This window comes from Ursus arctos, unplaced genomic scaffold (genome assembly GCF_023065955.2).
Source record: "Ursus arctos isolate Adak ecotype North America unplaced genomic scaffold, UrsArc2.0 scaffold_26, whole genome shotgun sequence".
NCBI lineage: Eukaryota > Metazoa > Chordata > Mammalia > Carnivora > Ursidae > Ursus > Ursus arctos.
The window spans coordinates 41,207,542-41,225,112 of NW_026622941.1; the positions used below are offsets into that span (position 1 = coordinate 41,207,542).

Here is a 17,571-nt window from a genome sequence, read left to right on the forward strand (position 1 = left end):
TTACTCTGATTATAAAAGTCATCTTCAGAGACTGCTTGCCAAAATTAGATCTGAGGCTGTTGATCTTGAGTGTCCAGTAGACTTTTCACTCCTAAGTCTTCCCTAAATAACATTTTCCTCCAAGGATCTGTCACTAACCTCCTCCTCAGGAATGGTGATCTTCTCATCAAAGTAGGTGGTAAAGGGCTCCTGTGAGTCCTCAGCGGACTGGGGGAGAGATGAGCTACTGTAGGCAGGGTTGAGGGTACCAAGACTGGGAGAGTCCCCATGGTCTCCAGAAGCATCATCTAAATTGACAGATTTGAGAAGAAATAAAAATGAACAAAATACACTAACAACTTGTTCTTAGTAACTTTTAAATTAAATTTTTTAAATACCTAAATGCACAAGACCAACCTGGCTCTACTCAATTTATTTCTAATATTTTATTTTCATCTATATTTTTAATAAATTAATTCTTAACTAGGCAGTATATTCACATGGATGGAAATTCAGGAAATAAAACAAGCTGATGGTAAAAAAGCTCCCTCTCACCCCTCCTCCCCAGTCACTTTGCTCTAGATCAGTTTTAATGCTCATCTCACAATGGTTTTCCTACTTTCACATTTCTGTATTCCCAGTTGGCAATTTTTAGAATCATTTCATTTTCTTCTAAAAACATTGATGCCTAGGGCTCAAAATGTAACATTCCCCAACGAGCCACATTGGTAACCTAAAATCCTAACTTCGAGAAGAACAGAACTTGGGACAACACCTGGGTGGCTCAGTTGGTTAAGCGTCTGCCTTCGGCTCAGGTCATCATCCCAGGGTCCTGGGATCAAGTCCTGCATCAGGCTCCTTGCTAAGCAGGGAGCCTGCTTCTTCCTCTCCCTCTGCTGCTCCCCCTGCTCGTTCTCTCTCTCTCTCTAATAAATTAAAAAAAAAAAAAAAGAAGAAGAACAGAACTACATCTGTCTAGTGGGTTACTACTCTCCTCCGCCCCACCCCCAACCATTATTTGGTAGGACTTCGCTAAAGAATCATCCTTGGACATTATACCTCCATCAGGCTTCTCAAAAAACGTGGAAGTTGAAAAATCCTGCCAGTTGGGCTAAAATCTGAAGCTGCAGGGAAACCACCAAACAGGAACCCTGACTAAGGCCTGCAGTGAAGCGCTTCAGGTCACGGGGTGTGGGCACCCTTGTGACAGGAGGACTCATCTTAGACTGCTTATCAGTGTTTCCGAGTCCTGCATCTTACAGGTAATCTTAAATGCTGGGAAGGGGAGGGTCTAGGAGAAAAGGGCTAATCTGCCAGAAGGATACAAAGCCCAGTTTGGTAATCATCAAATGGCAACATCCAATTAGAAAAACAAAAGCTTTCTTTTTATAGGGAGCTGACCCACTTCGTGTGAAATGGCCCTGAATTGAAGAGGAAATTTAAAGAAAAGGAATGAAAATTCTATAAGGTGAAACTGAGAACTAGAAAGAATTAGAACACTCCAGAAGCTCTAACAGAATACAGAGTTTAATGCAGGCGCTCGGTATTTCACGGTTCCTTAACGTACCTGAAGTGCTGTGAAGAGCCCAAGCATTCTAAAGGTTTTTACACCAAACCTGTGATTAATACTTGCCCTTGCAAGCATCACTGCTACAGAAACCAAACTTGCAGCTAATCTTGGCTCATCTCAGAATTGGAAATAAGACAGGAGACAGATCTTTATGGTTATCATTTACAGCCCAAGTTACTAGATGTGATTGGACTGGACCTGATTGGAGCAGGTCTCCATGATGGCACTGTTAGCTAGGGAAGGACAATTTTTGTTGTAACAGATGACAAGAAGAACATTATGGTCAATTTTTATTGCTGATTTAAACCTAAGTCCAAGTAAAAACCAGACAATAACACAGCTGTAAATTACCATCTGGCATCTTCTGTTCAGGACCCAACACCATGGTGGATGCCTGAGTGTCCAAGTTCTTAGAATAGGATTCTGGAAAGGAGAAAAGGGAGACAAGAATCAGCAAGAAAAAGCTAACAAGTTCAGAACCAGCATTTTGTTACTCTGTACAACTGACCCATACTAGATGAAAAGAATAATTCTACTAAATTAGAGAACCTTGAAAATAATTACAGTTTTCAGAAATGATTAAGAGATATTTAGTACAAATTAAAAAGTCTTAATCACTTTTTGCTAGCAAGACTTTAAAACCAAACTGAAGCAAAAGGTATTTCAGGGAAGTAGGTGAATACTTTTAATACACCCACAAACAGGCTGCTAAGCAATCCCCCAGTCTCTCTGCCTTTGCTTCGACATTAACTCAAATATTTATTTAAAACCAGATTGATTTCCCCCAACTTTTACAAATTTTTAAGGACAAAGATCTATGACTCTCTCTGATCTAAGAAACAATTTAAGCTCACGATTCAATTTTCTGGAATGGAAGGAGAAAAGCACCTCACCACCATACTAGTAGTGGAGGGCCATTACTTCCCAGCCTCATATTTCCCTGAGGAGACAGAATTTTCCCCTATAATGTTTCTCATTCCCCAACCCTTCAGCACCAGAAGAAGAAACTAATCACCATGGCTCTACCTTCCTGGGCACTCAGAGAGAGATGAGGCACCAGGAAGACTAGGCATAGTTTGCAGGATGCCAGCACTTCTCTCCATCCGGCAAGGGAGTTAAGGACGAGGGGTTGTCCCAGAGGTCTAGCACCCTATTAGGTTAAGTTTAACTAGAGGGAGGGGAGGGATGGTGGTGAGCCCATGTGGCCACAGGTCTACGGAATACTCTCCAATCAACCTCACCAATAAGGTTGATTTTTTTTTTTTACATTTAATCTACTGATTAAGGAATCTATTTCTCAGGTGATTTGAAATTTAGAAGGAGAAAGATGAGGTAATATTTACTGTTAGCCCCAACCCCCACTTAAATCCCACTAAGAACGATCCTACTAAAAAAGTTATAAAGTCTCTCCTTAGTTATCTTTTACTGTAGAAAGTCTTTTTCTCTCTTCTCCCTTGTTCCTATCTGAACATTCTTCTACTTTCTTTTTTTAGATAATTTACCAATATATTCCGTATTTGTTTTAAAGAATTATGGAATTCAGACCGCAAGGGTTCTAGGTTTCATCCATCTTCCAAAATGTAAAACAAACCACCACTTGCTAATTTGGATAACATAATCTTTTACCTCTATACTCACCAATATCAAGTATTTTGTTACAGTGGACAACTAGCCATGTCTCTCCCATCAGGTTTTAAGCAACTAGATGGCTAAACACCAGCCAGTATATGCCAGTAACACTGACTACATTCAAACTCTCTTTAGCATCTCATCCGAATGGGATTTACATATCTGACCACTGAGAACAGCAGTAGACACTTGGATTCCAATTACAGCTCAGCCCCTTGGCCCCACCCAGAGCCTTTATACTTTTATTTTACACACAATTCTGAGAAGCCAGGTTATCCTAACCCATAATAAATTAGACACCACAAATCAGCTCCAGGACTTTAACTCTTATAGGAAAAGGTCTTGGGCCACTTCATATGAGGCAAAGAGCTCTTCTTTATACTTTGATCAACTCTGAGAACATTATTATTAAAAATAATGTTATTAATATTTTATTATTATTAATTATATTATTATTAAGAATAACTCAAGTTTCTTCTAATGTGGCTCTACTTACCAAGAACTGACTAAATTAGATTACTTTTGTGGTGACGACCTGTGTAAGTCACAGAAGTGTTTAATGCATCTGAGGAAATTTCCTACCCAAAATAAGCTTTTAAATTATATTTAAAAAACAAACAATTGAGATAGTAGTGCGTTTTCCCCTGAGTCTGTAGTCCATAAAGGTGATAGTCAGGGGTACCAGGGTGGCTCAGTCGGTTAAGCTCTGCCTTCGGCTCAGGTCATGATCCCAGGGTCCTAGGATGGGGTCCCGCATCGGGCTCCCTGCTCAGCAGGGAGTCTGCTTCTCCCTCTGCCTCTGCTGCTCCCCCCACTTGTGCTCATGCTCTTGCTCTCTCTCAAATAAATAAAATCTTTAAAAAAAAAGTGATAGTTGAATAATCTTAGATAGAAATATTTCATTATAAAATTTTAAACAATTGTTATTAGTATCCTAAGGGATTATTTCTATGTTACTTACATACAGAGCTAATAAACACAAGAAGTCTGATCTTCTCTCTGAAAGCTCAGGAATATATTATTCCAAGAAGGAAAAAATGATTCTAGATTCCAACTTTCTCATCAAAACTTTTAGTCACCAAACTATAAGCTCTATTGCTTCCAGTGTCTACGGAACGTGACTAGGGCAGGAAATAAAGTGGGTCAGTTATACTTGGTGAGCTGCACAGTATTTAATCTCCGTGGAAATTTAAGACCCATACAGAAGCAGTTAATATTAAAACAGTTTTGCTTTCTAGGACCATGCCACCAGGTTGTTTCAGTCGTTTAACTATATTAATGAAAAGATCAAGTTGCAACACAAGCAACCAGAATCAATCTGACAATACTTTGATAATTATGATTAATATAGCTTTTATATTCTAGCTCACCCTCAACCATAAAGTGTCACTTTCTTCCAAATCCAGTAAGTTTCCTCCTGTCAAACAGCAATTAACAGCAGAAAAAATGGCACTCTTGGTTAAATGTAATATAACTATTTTACCCCATTCCTTATCAAAAGTTGTTAAGAATGGGGGTGCCCGGGTGGCTCTGTCGGTTAAGTGTCCGACTCTTGACTTAGGCTCAGATCATATCTCAGGGTTGTAAGAGCAAGACTCACACACCCAGTGCAGAGCCTGCTTAAGATTCTCTCTCTCCCTTTGCCCTTCCTCCCCTCCACCAAAAAGAGGTTGTTAAGAATGTTTTACAAGTGGGGTGCTTGGTTGGCTCAGTCAGTAGAGCACGTGACTCTTGTCTCAGGGTCATGAGCTCAAGCCCCACACTGAGTGTAGAGGTTACTTAAAAAAAAAAGTTTTACAAGATAAAAAGGCCAATAAAATTACACTTTCTGTCTAAAATGCCAAAAGTGCACATACCCTTTGACCCACCAATTCTATTTCTAAGAATGGACCTTAAAGAAATACTCACACAAGGAAGTATGTGCAAGGAAATTTCCTGTAACATTGTAGTATCAAAAGACTACAAACAACCTAGATATTAGTGGAGGACTGGTTAAATAAACTACGTACATTTACAGGATGGCGTGCCGTACAGCTACTATAATCAAGCAAATCTAAATGTACTGATAGGAAACAATCTCCAAGACATGTTTTTAAGTAAAAAAACCCAATGTATAGAATGGCATGCATCATTTATGTCAAGAAGAAAAAGAAAGAGAGATAATACACACATGTACATGTATGGTCTCCTCCCGAGGCACACACCAAGACTGTAATGCTGTCCCCAAGATGAAGGAGTGGGGGAGCAAAAATGAGGTCAGGTGAAGGGAAGACCTCTCATTGAATATACACTGTACACCGTTTTGCACTTAAAAAATTTTTGTCATGTACTTGTATTACTTATTTTTAAAAAATATAAAGGTCATATGGATTCACTCAGCTTCCAAACAAACACTCTCAGGATGTGTAGTTGAACTCTGTCTGACAAAACTTCTGTAGTGGATAATCAGAGATCTACACCTATCCAGCTGGCAGGCACACACTGTCTTAAGCTTAACTTACTACTACTTTGTCTTAGTGCCCAAATAGCCATGCTCTGCAATTATGAACTGGGAGTTTCACATGAACGCAAAAAATTAAAGGCCACGTCGTCAGGAAAGATAATTTGGGTATCTCCCCAAACACATACTAGCTATAATCAATTTTGAACATCTAAGTAACATGAATTCACGTGTTCTTTTAGCATTCACAAGAACTCTAGAAGAACAATTTTCTGAAGAACAGTTTAGATAGGGGCATGTGGGTGACTCAGTCGGTTGGGCATCTGCCTTCAACTCAGGTCATGATCCCAGAGTCCTGGGATCCAGCCCCACATCGGACTCCCTGCTCAGCAGGGAACCTGTTTCTCCCTCTCCCTCTGCCACTCTCCCTGCTTTTGCTCTCTCTCAAATAAATAAATTAAAAAAAAAAAAGAACAATTTAGATAGCCCAACTCTGTTTTAAAAATTGCCCCTAAGAAAGTCTGAAATACTGAATACTAAAAAACATTTAAATGTTTTCCCCGTATGGTTAAAAGAAAGGTTGAATTTGAAATACTTCTTTCTTATAAAACTCCCCTATAGAAAACAAAGGTCCTCGAAATTATTTCACTGATTTCAGAGCTGTGTTCAACATTGCAAAGGTCTCCCTAAAATTAATTATAAGGTTTAAAGAGGAATGTTTTTGAACAGTCCTCTAATTCATCCCCTCTTTTTACCTTCCCTTCCCTACATGACTAAAATCAAAGACAGCATTAAAGTAGGAAAAGAACTCTTATAGAGAGAACCGGAAGTGTTTGTATGGTAGCAACTGGTTAAATAAATGTGAACAGGAATGTTTAACTTGACTGGCAAAATTCACAGCAAGGCAGTCAGGAATCGTTCTTGCGAAACAGGGAAAGACCAAACACCTCCACCTGTATTTAGACCTGTTGGTGCCGTCCCAACTTCTACCAAAGCATATGTAAGGTGCTAAGTCCTTAAACACCGAACAAAAACTGTTCTCTGGGGAAAAAATAAAATATAGATTATAATAAATAAAATAAAATGAGGTTGACTGGCAAAACCACCTCTTCTCCCTCTTGATGCTCCCCTCAGACAATTTTTCAGTGCCAGCAACATGCTGGTGACACAATCAAAAATGCCAAACGCAGAGAGCAAGGCTTTAGAAAGTGATACCCGAGTTACTTATTTGAGAATAACAGGAATTGTGATAAAAAGAAAAATTCCATTTGTCCTGAAATGTAAAAATTTCCAGATCTAAAATCCTTTTCCCTAAAAGTCTCCTTTATGGCTAAAGTAGTTGATATTTCTCTTAAACCATTATTATTGATCTACAACCTACGTCATATAAGATGTTCTTCATGAAAGTAAGCTCCTGTCCTGGATGACTGCAAGTCAACAAAACTCGGAAATATTCAAGTGGTTTGAACAGAGCTAATCGTTTTCTGAACCCTATGTATTTTAATAAGGAAGATTACTAGCCACTTTTTTTTTTTAAATAAGAGATTATTGTTTTGTTTTTCATTCCAAATCAATGAATAAGTACCATTTTCTGAGTCATTCCATTGAGGATGTCCACCTCATTAGTTCCAAAACTCAATTTGCCCCCACTGGGAATGAGGGGGGAAAGAAACAGCTTAGAAAAGCCATGTGAACCAATTACTAGTAATGGGATTGAAATGGTAATCAAAGCTCCCAACAAACAGAAGTGCAGGAGCAGATGGCTTCACAGGTGTATTTTACCAAACATTTAAATGACAGTTAATACCTATTCTTCTCAAACTATTCCAAAAAATACAAGAGAAAGGAAAACTTCTAATTTCATTCTTCAAGGTCAGCATAACCCTATGATACCAAAACCAAAAACACTACAAAACAAAGCACTTCGGGGGCACCTGGGTGTCTCAGTCGGTTAAGCATCCAACTCTTGATTTCGGTCTAGGTCAAGATCTCAGGGTCGTGAGATCAAACCCCATGTTGGGCTCTGTGCTCAGCAGGGAGTCTGCTTGAGATTCTCATTGTCTTCCTCTCTCTCTGCCCCTACCCCCATTCACTCTCTCTCTCAAATAAATAAACAAATAAATCTTAAAAAAAAAAACCACACACACCAAAAAACTATAGGCCAACATTCCTGATGAATATAGATGCAAAAACCCTCGACAAAATATCAGCAAACCAAATTCAACAGTACACTAATAGGATCATTCATCATGATCAAGTGGGATTTATTTCAGGGATGCAAAGGTGGTTCGATATCTGTAGATCAATGAGCTGTACCATATTAACAAGAGGAAGGATAAAACCATACAATCATCTCGGTAGATGCAAAAAAGCATTTGACAAAATATGACATCTGTTCATCATAAAAACTCAACAAAGTGGTACAGAATGAACATACCTCAACATAATAAAGGCCATATGTGACAAATCCACAGCTAACATCATACTCAATAGTGAAAAGCTGAAAGCCCTTCCTCTACGATCAAGAACAAGACAAGGATGTCCACTCTGACCACTTCTATTCGGCATAGTACTGGAAGTCCTAGCTGCAACAATCAGACAACAAATAAGGCATTCAAAATGGTAAAGAAGTAAAACTGGCACTACTTGCAGCTGACAGGATATTATATACAGAAAATCCTAAAGACCCCAGGAAAACTCTATTACAACTAAGAACTGAATTCAGTAAAGTTGCAGGATTCAAAATTAACATACAGAAATCTGTTGTGTTTCTATACACTAATAATGAAGTAACAGAAAGGGAAATTAAGAAAACAATTCCACTTAAAATTGCACCAAAAAAGAATAAAATACCTAGGAATAAATCTATTAAGCAATGAGGTGAAAGACCCGTACTCTGAAAACTACACGACATAAATGAAACAAACCGAAGATGACACAAGCAAACGGAAAGATTCACCAATGCTCATGGATTGGAAGAATTAATATTGTTAAAATGTCCATACTACCCAAAGCGGTCTACAGATTCAATGAAATCCCTAACCTAACCCTTTGAATCTGTATTTTTGTATCCTCTGGGTAAATAACTCATAGTGCAACTGCTGGGTTGTAAGGCAGTTCTATTTTCAACTTTTTGAGGAGCTCACATACTGTTTTCTAGAGTGGCTACATCAGTTTGCATTCCCAGCAACAGTGCAAAAGGGTTCCCCCTTCTCCACATCTTCACCAATACGTGTTGTTTCCTGTGTTGTTAATTTTAGCCATTCTGACTGGTGTGAGGTGATATCTCCTTGTAGTTTTGATTTGTATTTCCCTGATGATGGTATTGGCACAAAAACAGACACATAGTTCAATGGAAGAGAACAGAAAACCCAGAAATGAACCCACAACTATATGGTCAATTCATCTTTAACAAAGCAGGAAAGACGATCCAATGGAAAAAAGACCGTCTCTTCAACAAACGGTGTTGGAAAAACTGGACAGCCAACACGTAAAAGAATGAAACTGGACCACTTTCTTACACCATACACAAAATAAACTCAAAATGATTTAAAGACCTAAATGTGAGATCTGAAACCATAAAACTCCTAAAAGAAAACACAGGAAGTAATCTCTTGGACATCCGGCCTTAGCAACATAGTTATGGATATAACTCAGGCAAGGGATGCAAAAGCAAAATTAACTACTAGGACAACACCAAAATAAAAAGCTTTTGCACAGCAAAGGAAAACATCAACAGAACAAAAGCAACCTAGAGAAAGGGATAAGATATTTACAAATGAGGGGCGCCTGGGTGGCTCAGTCGTTAAGCATCTGCCTTTGGCTCAGGGCATGATCCTGGCGTTCTGGGATCAAGCCCCACATCAGGCTCCTCTGCTGGAAGCCTGCTTCTTCCTCTCCCACTCCCCCTGCTTGTGTTCCCTCTCTCGCTGGCTGTCTCTCTCTCTGTGTCAAATAAATAAATAAAATCTTAAAAAAAAAAAAGATATTTACAAATGATATATCTGATAAGGGGTTAATATCCAAAATACATAAAGAACTTCTAAAACTGAAAACAAACCAAAAAAAAAAAAAATCTGATTAAAAATGGACAGAGAACCTGAACAGACATTTTTCCAAATACATACAGATGACCAACAGACACATGAAAAGATGCTCAACATCACTAATCATCAGAGAAATGCAAATCAAAACCACAATGAGGTATCCCCTCATACCAGTGAGAATGGGAAGTATCAAAGGCACAAAACAGTGTTTATGAGGATGTGGAGAAAAGAGAACCTTTGTGCACTGTTAGTGGGAATGTGAACTGGTGCAATCACTGTAGAAAATGGTGATTCCTCAAAAAATTAAAAACAGAAATACCATATGATCTAGTATTTCCACTACTGGGTATTTACCCAAAGAAAATGAAAACACCACTTCAAAAAGACATATGCACCTCTAGGTTTACTGCAGAATTATTAACAAAAGCCAAGATATGGAAACAACCCAAGTGTATATAGATGAAAGGATAATGAAAAAGTGATAAATACACACACACACAGTAGACTATTACTCAGCCATAAAAAAGAATGATATCTTGCCATTTGTGACAACCCGGATGGACCTAGAGGATATTATGCCAAGATAAACAAGTCAGACAGGGAAAGACAAATACCATATGATTTCACTTACATGTGGAATCTAAAAAGCAAAACAAACAAATGAACAGACTCTTAAATATATACAACAAACTGATGGTTTATTGACCATATAGTTGTCATGGGCAAAATGTAAAGAGGGATTAAGAGGTACAAACTTCCACTTATAAAATTAGTAGTCAGTCAAGGAGATGAAAAGCACAGCATAGGGAATGTAGTCAATAATATTGTAATAACATGATATGGTGGCAAATGGTAACTCCACTTACCAGCAGTAAGCAAAACGTAGAGAATTGTCAAAGCACTGCTGTATACCTGACATTAAGGTAACACTGTATGTCAACTATAGTAATTAATTTTTTAAAGAGCCATGTGAACTCCTGAATTATTCTTGGGGATGTGAAGTTTACAATTTTTAAAATTTAAGGATAAGTGTATCCTATTTTTCTCTTATGAAGATGAATTTGATATAAAATGATAAAATGAAGAAAAGATAGGCTGAGGACTGATTACACCTACTTCTGTGAAGGAACAAACTGAAAAGTCCTTGTGGTGTTAGTTTAAGAAAAAGGTCTGAAAATTCTAATCCACACTACCTAAGTAGAGAATGTCTTCATATTAGAATGTTTTCAGCCAAAAGCCACACAAACACACCCAGTTCATAAAGTACAAACAGTACTCCTATTGTATCGTGTGCTTAACGCGCATCAGGGTTTCTGTGTGTCGCTCTTTCTCACGCTGGCACAACGGCCACCAGCTTAGGCTGCTCTTCCTTTTACTGACTTTGTATACCGTAGCAATCATCTCGAAATTGGGAGAATCTTGCTTAGTCTACCAGACAGCACAATTTCAACTCACCGTCAAGTCTGTGGTTTCTCACCTAAGCTGGACTTCTGAGAATCTATGTTTTAGAGTTGAAATAAAAACCTGACATTGAGAACATCTAATGATAAAAAAGAAGAAAAAGAAAATGTTAAGCAGCAAGGAGGGAAGAGTCAGATATGGGGAGAAAGAGGACAGCTGATAATGAAACTGGCTGACTGGGTGTCAAAGATGATAACAGCTGGGAGAAATGTGGCCAGGCTGTCAAGAAGTACTGATCTCTTAGACAAAAATATCACTCATCAAACAGAGACTTCAGAATTAGAAGGGCCTGATACCTACTAAACAGAACACTTTCTGCCCGAAGCTGAGGCTTAACCAGCTTTCACACCTCTTTGGCTGCTGACATGTCAGGGGCACTGAAGTCTTGCTTCTGTATAGGTTGGTCTTTGTTCCTCTTAGTTCTCAGACAGAGAGCTTCCTCTGATTTCCTCCTAACCAGAGGTATATAGCAGCGTGTTTCCCTTTGGGTGAACCAACACGGCCTCCCGGCCTGACACACTGATCCTAGAACACAACTCAAAGCTCTGTGAACAATTTCAGAGACCCTTTATATTGAAATAATACAGTCTATTAAACCAACTTACACCCACTCATGCCTCAGAAAAAATGTTCTGCCCTCACACTTGTTTGAATAATTTTTCTCTCGCAAATGTGAAGAATGCTTATTATTAGACTACTCAATTCATTTATTCCAATGACACATACTGCCCTCTTGGATATAGTCTGGCCTTAAAAATTTGAGTACATATTTTCCTCGACATGCCTTTTCTTAAAGCAAAGAAAAATTGTATGTACAGACAGACAACAGTTACTACAAGATTCTCCGGCTGCACATATGCCTCCTTCTGCTCTTTGGAGCCTGTTTAAATTTTAATAACTAACCTGTAGCCTTCTCCTTCCATTACCTAGGAGTTTTAACAGACACTTGATCATTAGTGATAAATGGGACCAATACAAACAAAAATAACCCATACACGATGACCCACTAGCAATAAGCACAAAGACAAGACTGAGAACCCTAACTTCCCAATTTAAGTTTTTACTGGAAGCTTTGGTCCTTACGTCAAAAAAAAACGTAAGTTACTTCATAAATTAAAAGTGGAAGAGGAATGAGACAATAAATATATTTTTATCATTCCCGGCCAAATGTTTTACATTCCATTCTGATGTTATGATAGTTTATAATACAAACAATGTCGCATTTTATCCATGATATTCCTGATGATACCTGAAGGGCTGTTCTTTGTGTCTCCACGGGCCAATAAATGTCAACTGTTCAATATGTGTTTGTTAAATTATCAAAACAGGGGCGCCTGGGTAGCGCAGTCGTTAAGCGTCTGCCTTCGGCTCAGGGCGTGATCCCGGCATTCTGGGATCGAGCCCTACATCAGGCTCCTCCGCTGTGAGCCTGCTTCTTCCTCTCCCACTCCCCCTGCTTGTGTTCCCTCTCTCGCTGGCTGTCTCTGTCAAATAAATAAATAAAATCTTAAAAAAAAAAAATTATCAAAACAATAAATGGCATCTGATGAGTGAGACGACAAGGGTCAGGGTCTTCCAAATTTTTATATTCTGCACATTCAGATGCTCCCGGCCTTCTTTTCCAAAATATTTTATTCAAACCACAGAGACAAAGATGACAACAATACCAGGGCAAAATGCTTCCCCTTCTGCCTCAAACACTCAACTCTTCCAAGACGTCACTCCCCTTCCTCCTTATTCAGGAACAAATAAAGAGGTTCCAAGACGACACTGTTCTCTACTCTCAACAAACCAAATTCAACTTTCAACCCTACAGAACTATTAAACTGCCTCATTCCAAAGTTAAATAAGTGAACTTATAGCATCCCTACTTCACCCAAATCGGGCCAGCATACTGCTGCAGTTAAGCGGTGCTCTTTTTCATAAACTCAGTTTCTCATTTTGTGATTATCCTATGTGTATAAAAAGCAGCTTTCATGGAAGGGAAGAATCAGAAGACAGAATAGTCTTTCAGTAGTGCCTTCCAGATAACTTAAAACTAACCTCATAGAAAGGGTATCTATCTGTCAGCAGACATTTGTATTTGTGTACGTGGAGAGAAGGCAAGGAATAAATAAAGAGGTCTCTGACTCCACAGCATCCCCCCAAAAGATGCTACTTTATGGATACCATTCTCTAACCTCTAACCTTCCCTTCCCTGAGTCCAAACTGACATAAAGCTGCTTAGTAGTTGCTCCAGAGAGTAATCCAAGGAACTACTGCTGATATCCTAACAGTAAAGTAAGATTAGAGTCATACCAAGCTTCCCCATTCATTAACAAGAAGTGCTGCCAGACTGCCCAGAAATTCCCCTCCCGAGTCCCACAGCCATTCCGGAAACATGAGAAACCAAGTATTGCTGCAATCATGGCCTTTTTGGTATTGGATCCAAAATAAACTGTGCCTAGCCTAAGACCGTAAATGAAGTATTTTCCGATGAAAAACTAAACAGCCAAAGAAGTTCCAAGGTTTCATTTACCCAACACAGCTATCACAGACACACCTAGTATAGTGATAGTTTCCAACCTTATTTAATGATAAAAATAAACACCCAGTAGAAAGCCTCTAATCATATGGAATTATACTATACCTTCAGGTCAACATTACGGTCACGGATAGAAAACAAGGGCCTAAGGGTTCTTTCACAATAGGCTCAGGATTCTGAGCAAACATTAAGTAGTAATGTCAGAATTCTTTAGTTTTGAATCTTCAGGGGAAGGAAGGCACAGGTAAGTAATAAAAACTACATGCCAAGAACTGTTCTAAGCACCTTATGTGTACTGTTACTTTATACTCACCAACAACCCTGTAAGATTGGTATTATCAATCCCCATTTTAAGTACCTGGAAACAAAAGAACCAAGAGACTAAGCAACTTGCTCAAAGGGTTACACAGCCAAGAAGTGGTGCAAACTGGTGGGCCTTCGATTTCACAGGAGTCAAGGTAAACAGTGTCCCCCGGTTTCACCAATATTCACTAAAATTATGGCCAGCAAGAGTTTCTGGAAGCCTATCTGCCCTTGCCTCTCCTTCCACAGAATTTTTCCTTTTGTCTTCCACTTCAAAGATATGCCACGTTCCTTTAACTTCACAGCGCTCCTCTTAAAGCAATAGACAACATGAAAACATGTTCATTTCACGCACAGGAAAACTCGCGCCCAGGTTTCTCAACTTCTCTCCTAATGATGCTCTTTGAAATCGTAGGATACATGAGGTGGGGTTTGGGGGGGGAGATCAAAAGAATTGTTTTGATAATTTAATATTCTTTTGGAAAAGAATCCAAAGACGGAATATCAAAATACAGCTTTAAAAGTAGGGCTATAAGAAACCGAACAGTCGGAAAGCATCTACCCCATTACACACCGTGCGCCACAATGCCGCCCTATAAAAGGACCTGGAGCCTGGCAGGCGCACAAACAGTCCTAAAACCGATCCACACGCGAGTACTCAGCGGCCTCCCCAGGCCCCGCACTCGATAGCTCTCCACGGATGCTGGCTGCACTGAAGTGAACTTTATTGTTGGAGAGGAGCGGCGGGAGGCCCAGGGAGCGGGCGCGGGCCCAGGGCTCTGCAGATAAGGAGGAGGCTGGCGGGACCTTGCCCTGTGCCCGTCGCCTCCACCGCGGCGTGAAGCGGGTTAGCGCACCCTCGGTCACGGGTTCCGGCGCGGTGGCAGGTCCGGCCGGGGGTTCTGCCATTTCTCCTAGGCCTCGGCGGGGAAGGGGCGAGGCCCCCACAACCTCAGGCGTCCGCTTCCCGCCCCCCGCTCTCCGTCTTCCTTCTAAGAATGCGGCTCCGACTGGCCCCCCGCGCCTCAGGCCCTCCCGAGCCGCACAGCCTCTCGCTGCTCCGCGCGGCGCCCTGCGCGCCCCATACTGGCCCCGGCGCCTGCTCCCTGGCGCACCCTCGAGCCGCCCTGCGCCCTCCCGGCCCGCCTAGGGAAAGCGGCGCGGGCGCGTGACCCCCGACCTCGCCGGCCCGTCGCCTTACCGGCTCTGCAACCACCTGACAAGAGGCCCTCGCGCTGGCCGCTCCATATCCCGGGAGCTAGCGCCAAGCCGGCCAACCCCCTACACGCCCCGCGATTGGCCCACAGGACCGCAGTTGCACATTCCCATTGGCTGGATTCCTCGTATTCCCCGTAGCTGCGGGCGCGCGTGGCCAGCCGACGGCGTCCCGAGGCTCCGCCCGCCCCGGGGTCAAGTTGGAGGCGGGGCCACGGCGGCCTGGGCGGGAGGTGCCTACAGCGGAGCCATTGCTTGCGCGCGTCCTGCTGGCCGAGTGTGGATTCGGAAGTTCCCACGGCGCGGGCGCTCCCGGGTCACATAAATTACCTACCGTAGTTAGCCGCTGCCTCACACTAGGTACCGGCGGTCGAGCCCCCTTTTTTTTCTGGAGACATTGCTCTACGAGGTAGGGCTCCACTACAGAAAGTTTAGCCAACCTGGCAGGACCGTGTCCTCTTGTCCCCAGAGCCACATCACAGTATCTGCTCCTCGCCAAAAGCAATCCATACCTGGGAGGAACCGCGAAACGGCAGCTAGTGCAGCCAGTTCCACCGCATCAGGTGCGCTGCTCCCATCCTACCGGTCTGTCTCGCTTCCTCCCCCCAGGCTTTATCTCTGTCTACCTAAAAGCAGTCCCACTCTAGTCTCAACCTCACGCGCCAGTCTTTCCCTGAAGATAATGGCCAGACTAGTAGTGCTTTGGAGGGAAGGAAAATGGTCTGACAAGCCACCCTCATTTTCTGTAGTGTCCTTCAGAACATCCAGAAGCATTCTTAGACACCCCCCTACAGCTTACATTAAAGATAACCAAGCTTATTTAACCAAATTGTAGGTCTAGAAAGGAAAAGCATCAACCCCTCCAACTTCTTTTTTCATGTAAAAACTGCTAGGAGAAAATTTTATTAGATAGTAAAAAGAGTCCGAGAGAGGACGATAGGAGAGTGAACTGCAAAAAGAAAAATCCAAATCAAATACAAAGTAAAAAACTCAGGGACAAAAAAACTGGGCCGAGCATCGTCAGTTATCTGATACAGGCTGTTCTCCATACAGAATTGCTCCTGGAGAGAGAAAGAAAACGCAGATTAGTTCTGAGAATCTCTCAACAAAACATCTGGGTAGTTTCAGCAAGACTTGATGAAGTCCCTCCAGACCAGAACCTTTCCTTTGGGAGCCTCTGCTGCCGCTAGAAAGTAAAATGGCTGGAGCCATTCTTGTCACCTGCCAGGCCTGCTCAGCTGAGCCACCTCCTTGGGCTTCTGCATAGTTGCTGGCTACTTACTGAGCTCACAGTGTGGGGCTTCCTCCGTCTTCGGTTGCTTCTTCATTGTGCAGACTGGATTTGACTTTTCCCAGTGTCGCCTCCTGCCTCTATATATGCAGACAAGTGCGCCTCCCTTGGTTAGATAAGGTCACTTGGGGCTACCCTGAGCAACACCGCATTGGTAAAGACACAGCGGGGAGTTTCAAGAGGCAAGCCACACCCTTCCAAGCCTGATCAGATTTCATCTTTGACCTGCCCTGAAAAGGGAAGCATCATATATCGGCCACTCCTGGATATTAATGAGCAATTAATTGAGTTAGAAAACTTTTATTCTAAGATTTCGTCTTTGATGCGTTTGGCAGGAGATGGAGGGCAGCCTGTGAATGCCAGTGGATGAAAGGGGTGGAGTTAAAGGAATTGCTTTCCTTCAGGACGCCACTCCCCTTAGTGTGAAGCTGGTTGCGGCACTTGTACCAGGCCAGCAAGTGTGCAAGGACTCTGCTCCCCTAAGGCGTGAGCTGAAACCAATTAACCCCAAGCCTGACAGTCTACTAGTATTTTCCATAGGTGCGTGCAGCACTGATGCAATTATGATGTGTCTCAGTGTGTGGGTAAAAATACCGCCCAGTCTATTCCTTGGGATCTGAGGGACCTGCTGGCATCAACCTGGTTAATCAGTGATCCGTAGGCCGACTACAAAGCCATGCAAACCCAGGACTGGGATGCCTGACGGAAAAGCAAAAGAAACAAAACAAAACAAAATTAAAAAAAACAAAACAAAAAAAAAAAAAACCCGAGACTCGAGAAAAACAAATCCAGAGCAAGTCCAGAATTTCTCAGTCTGGGAGGAAGGGAACTGAAAGAATGAGGAAATGATGCCTCTGGCAAATAGTTTAGTAGGCCAGCTGGAGGCACAGGTGGAAAGGAGACAGAAGGGGGAGGTGAGGAGAATGAAGTGGGATACTGGGAGGAAGAAGTTGCTGCCTTCAGAAAGTTTCCTGATAGTTTTAAAGAAAATCTGCTTAATACCATAAGAAACATACGCATATTAAGTATGATAGAAAGAAATATCTTACAATGGAAAAGAAAGAAAAGAGTAATAGATTTATATTAGTCAAAGTAGGCTTCTAGCAAGTGGCT

At 41.5% G+C, this 17,571-nt stretch overlaps 1 protein-coding gene across 13 annotated transcripts in view; it reads right to left on the reverse strand.

Annotated features, from left to right (window-relative positions):
- SLC11A2 (solute carrier family 11 member 2) overlaps positions 1-16,606 on the reverse strand; it is a 56,158-nt gene extending 39,552 nt beyond the window's left edge. For 4 of the 13 annotated variants that reach the window (XR_003317002.4, XR_008961551.1, XR_007189457.2 and 1 more), the window contains exons 1-3: positions 14,810-14,997; positions 1,901-1,972; positions 139-287 (exon numbers count right to left, since the gene is read on the reverse strand). Coding sequence is in view for 6 of the 13 variants with exons in the window: in XM_026501870.4 (XP_026357655.2) it covers positions 139-287; positions 1,901-1,972; positions 14,810-14,861 (273 nt within the window). In the remaining 7 variants the exon portion in view is untranslated. The other 9 variants (XR_007189458.2, XR_008961552.1, XR_007189459.2 and 6 more) reach the window with 5 other exon arrangements.
- Between the last annotated feature and the right edge of the window lie 965 nt (positions 16,607-17,571).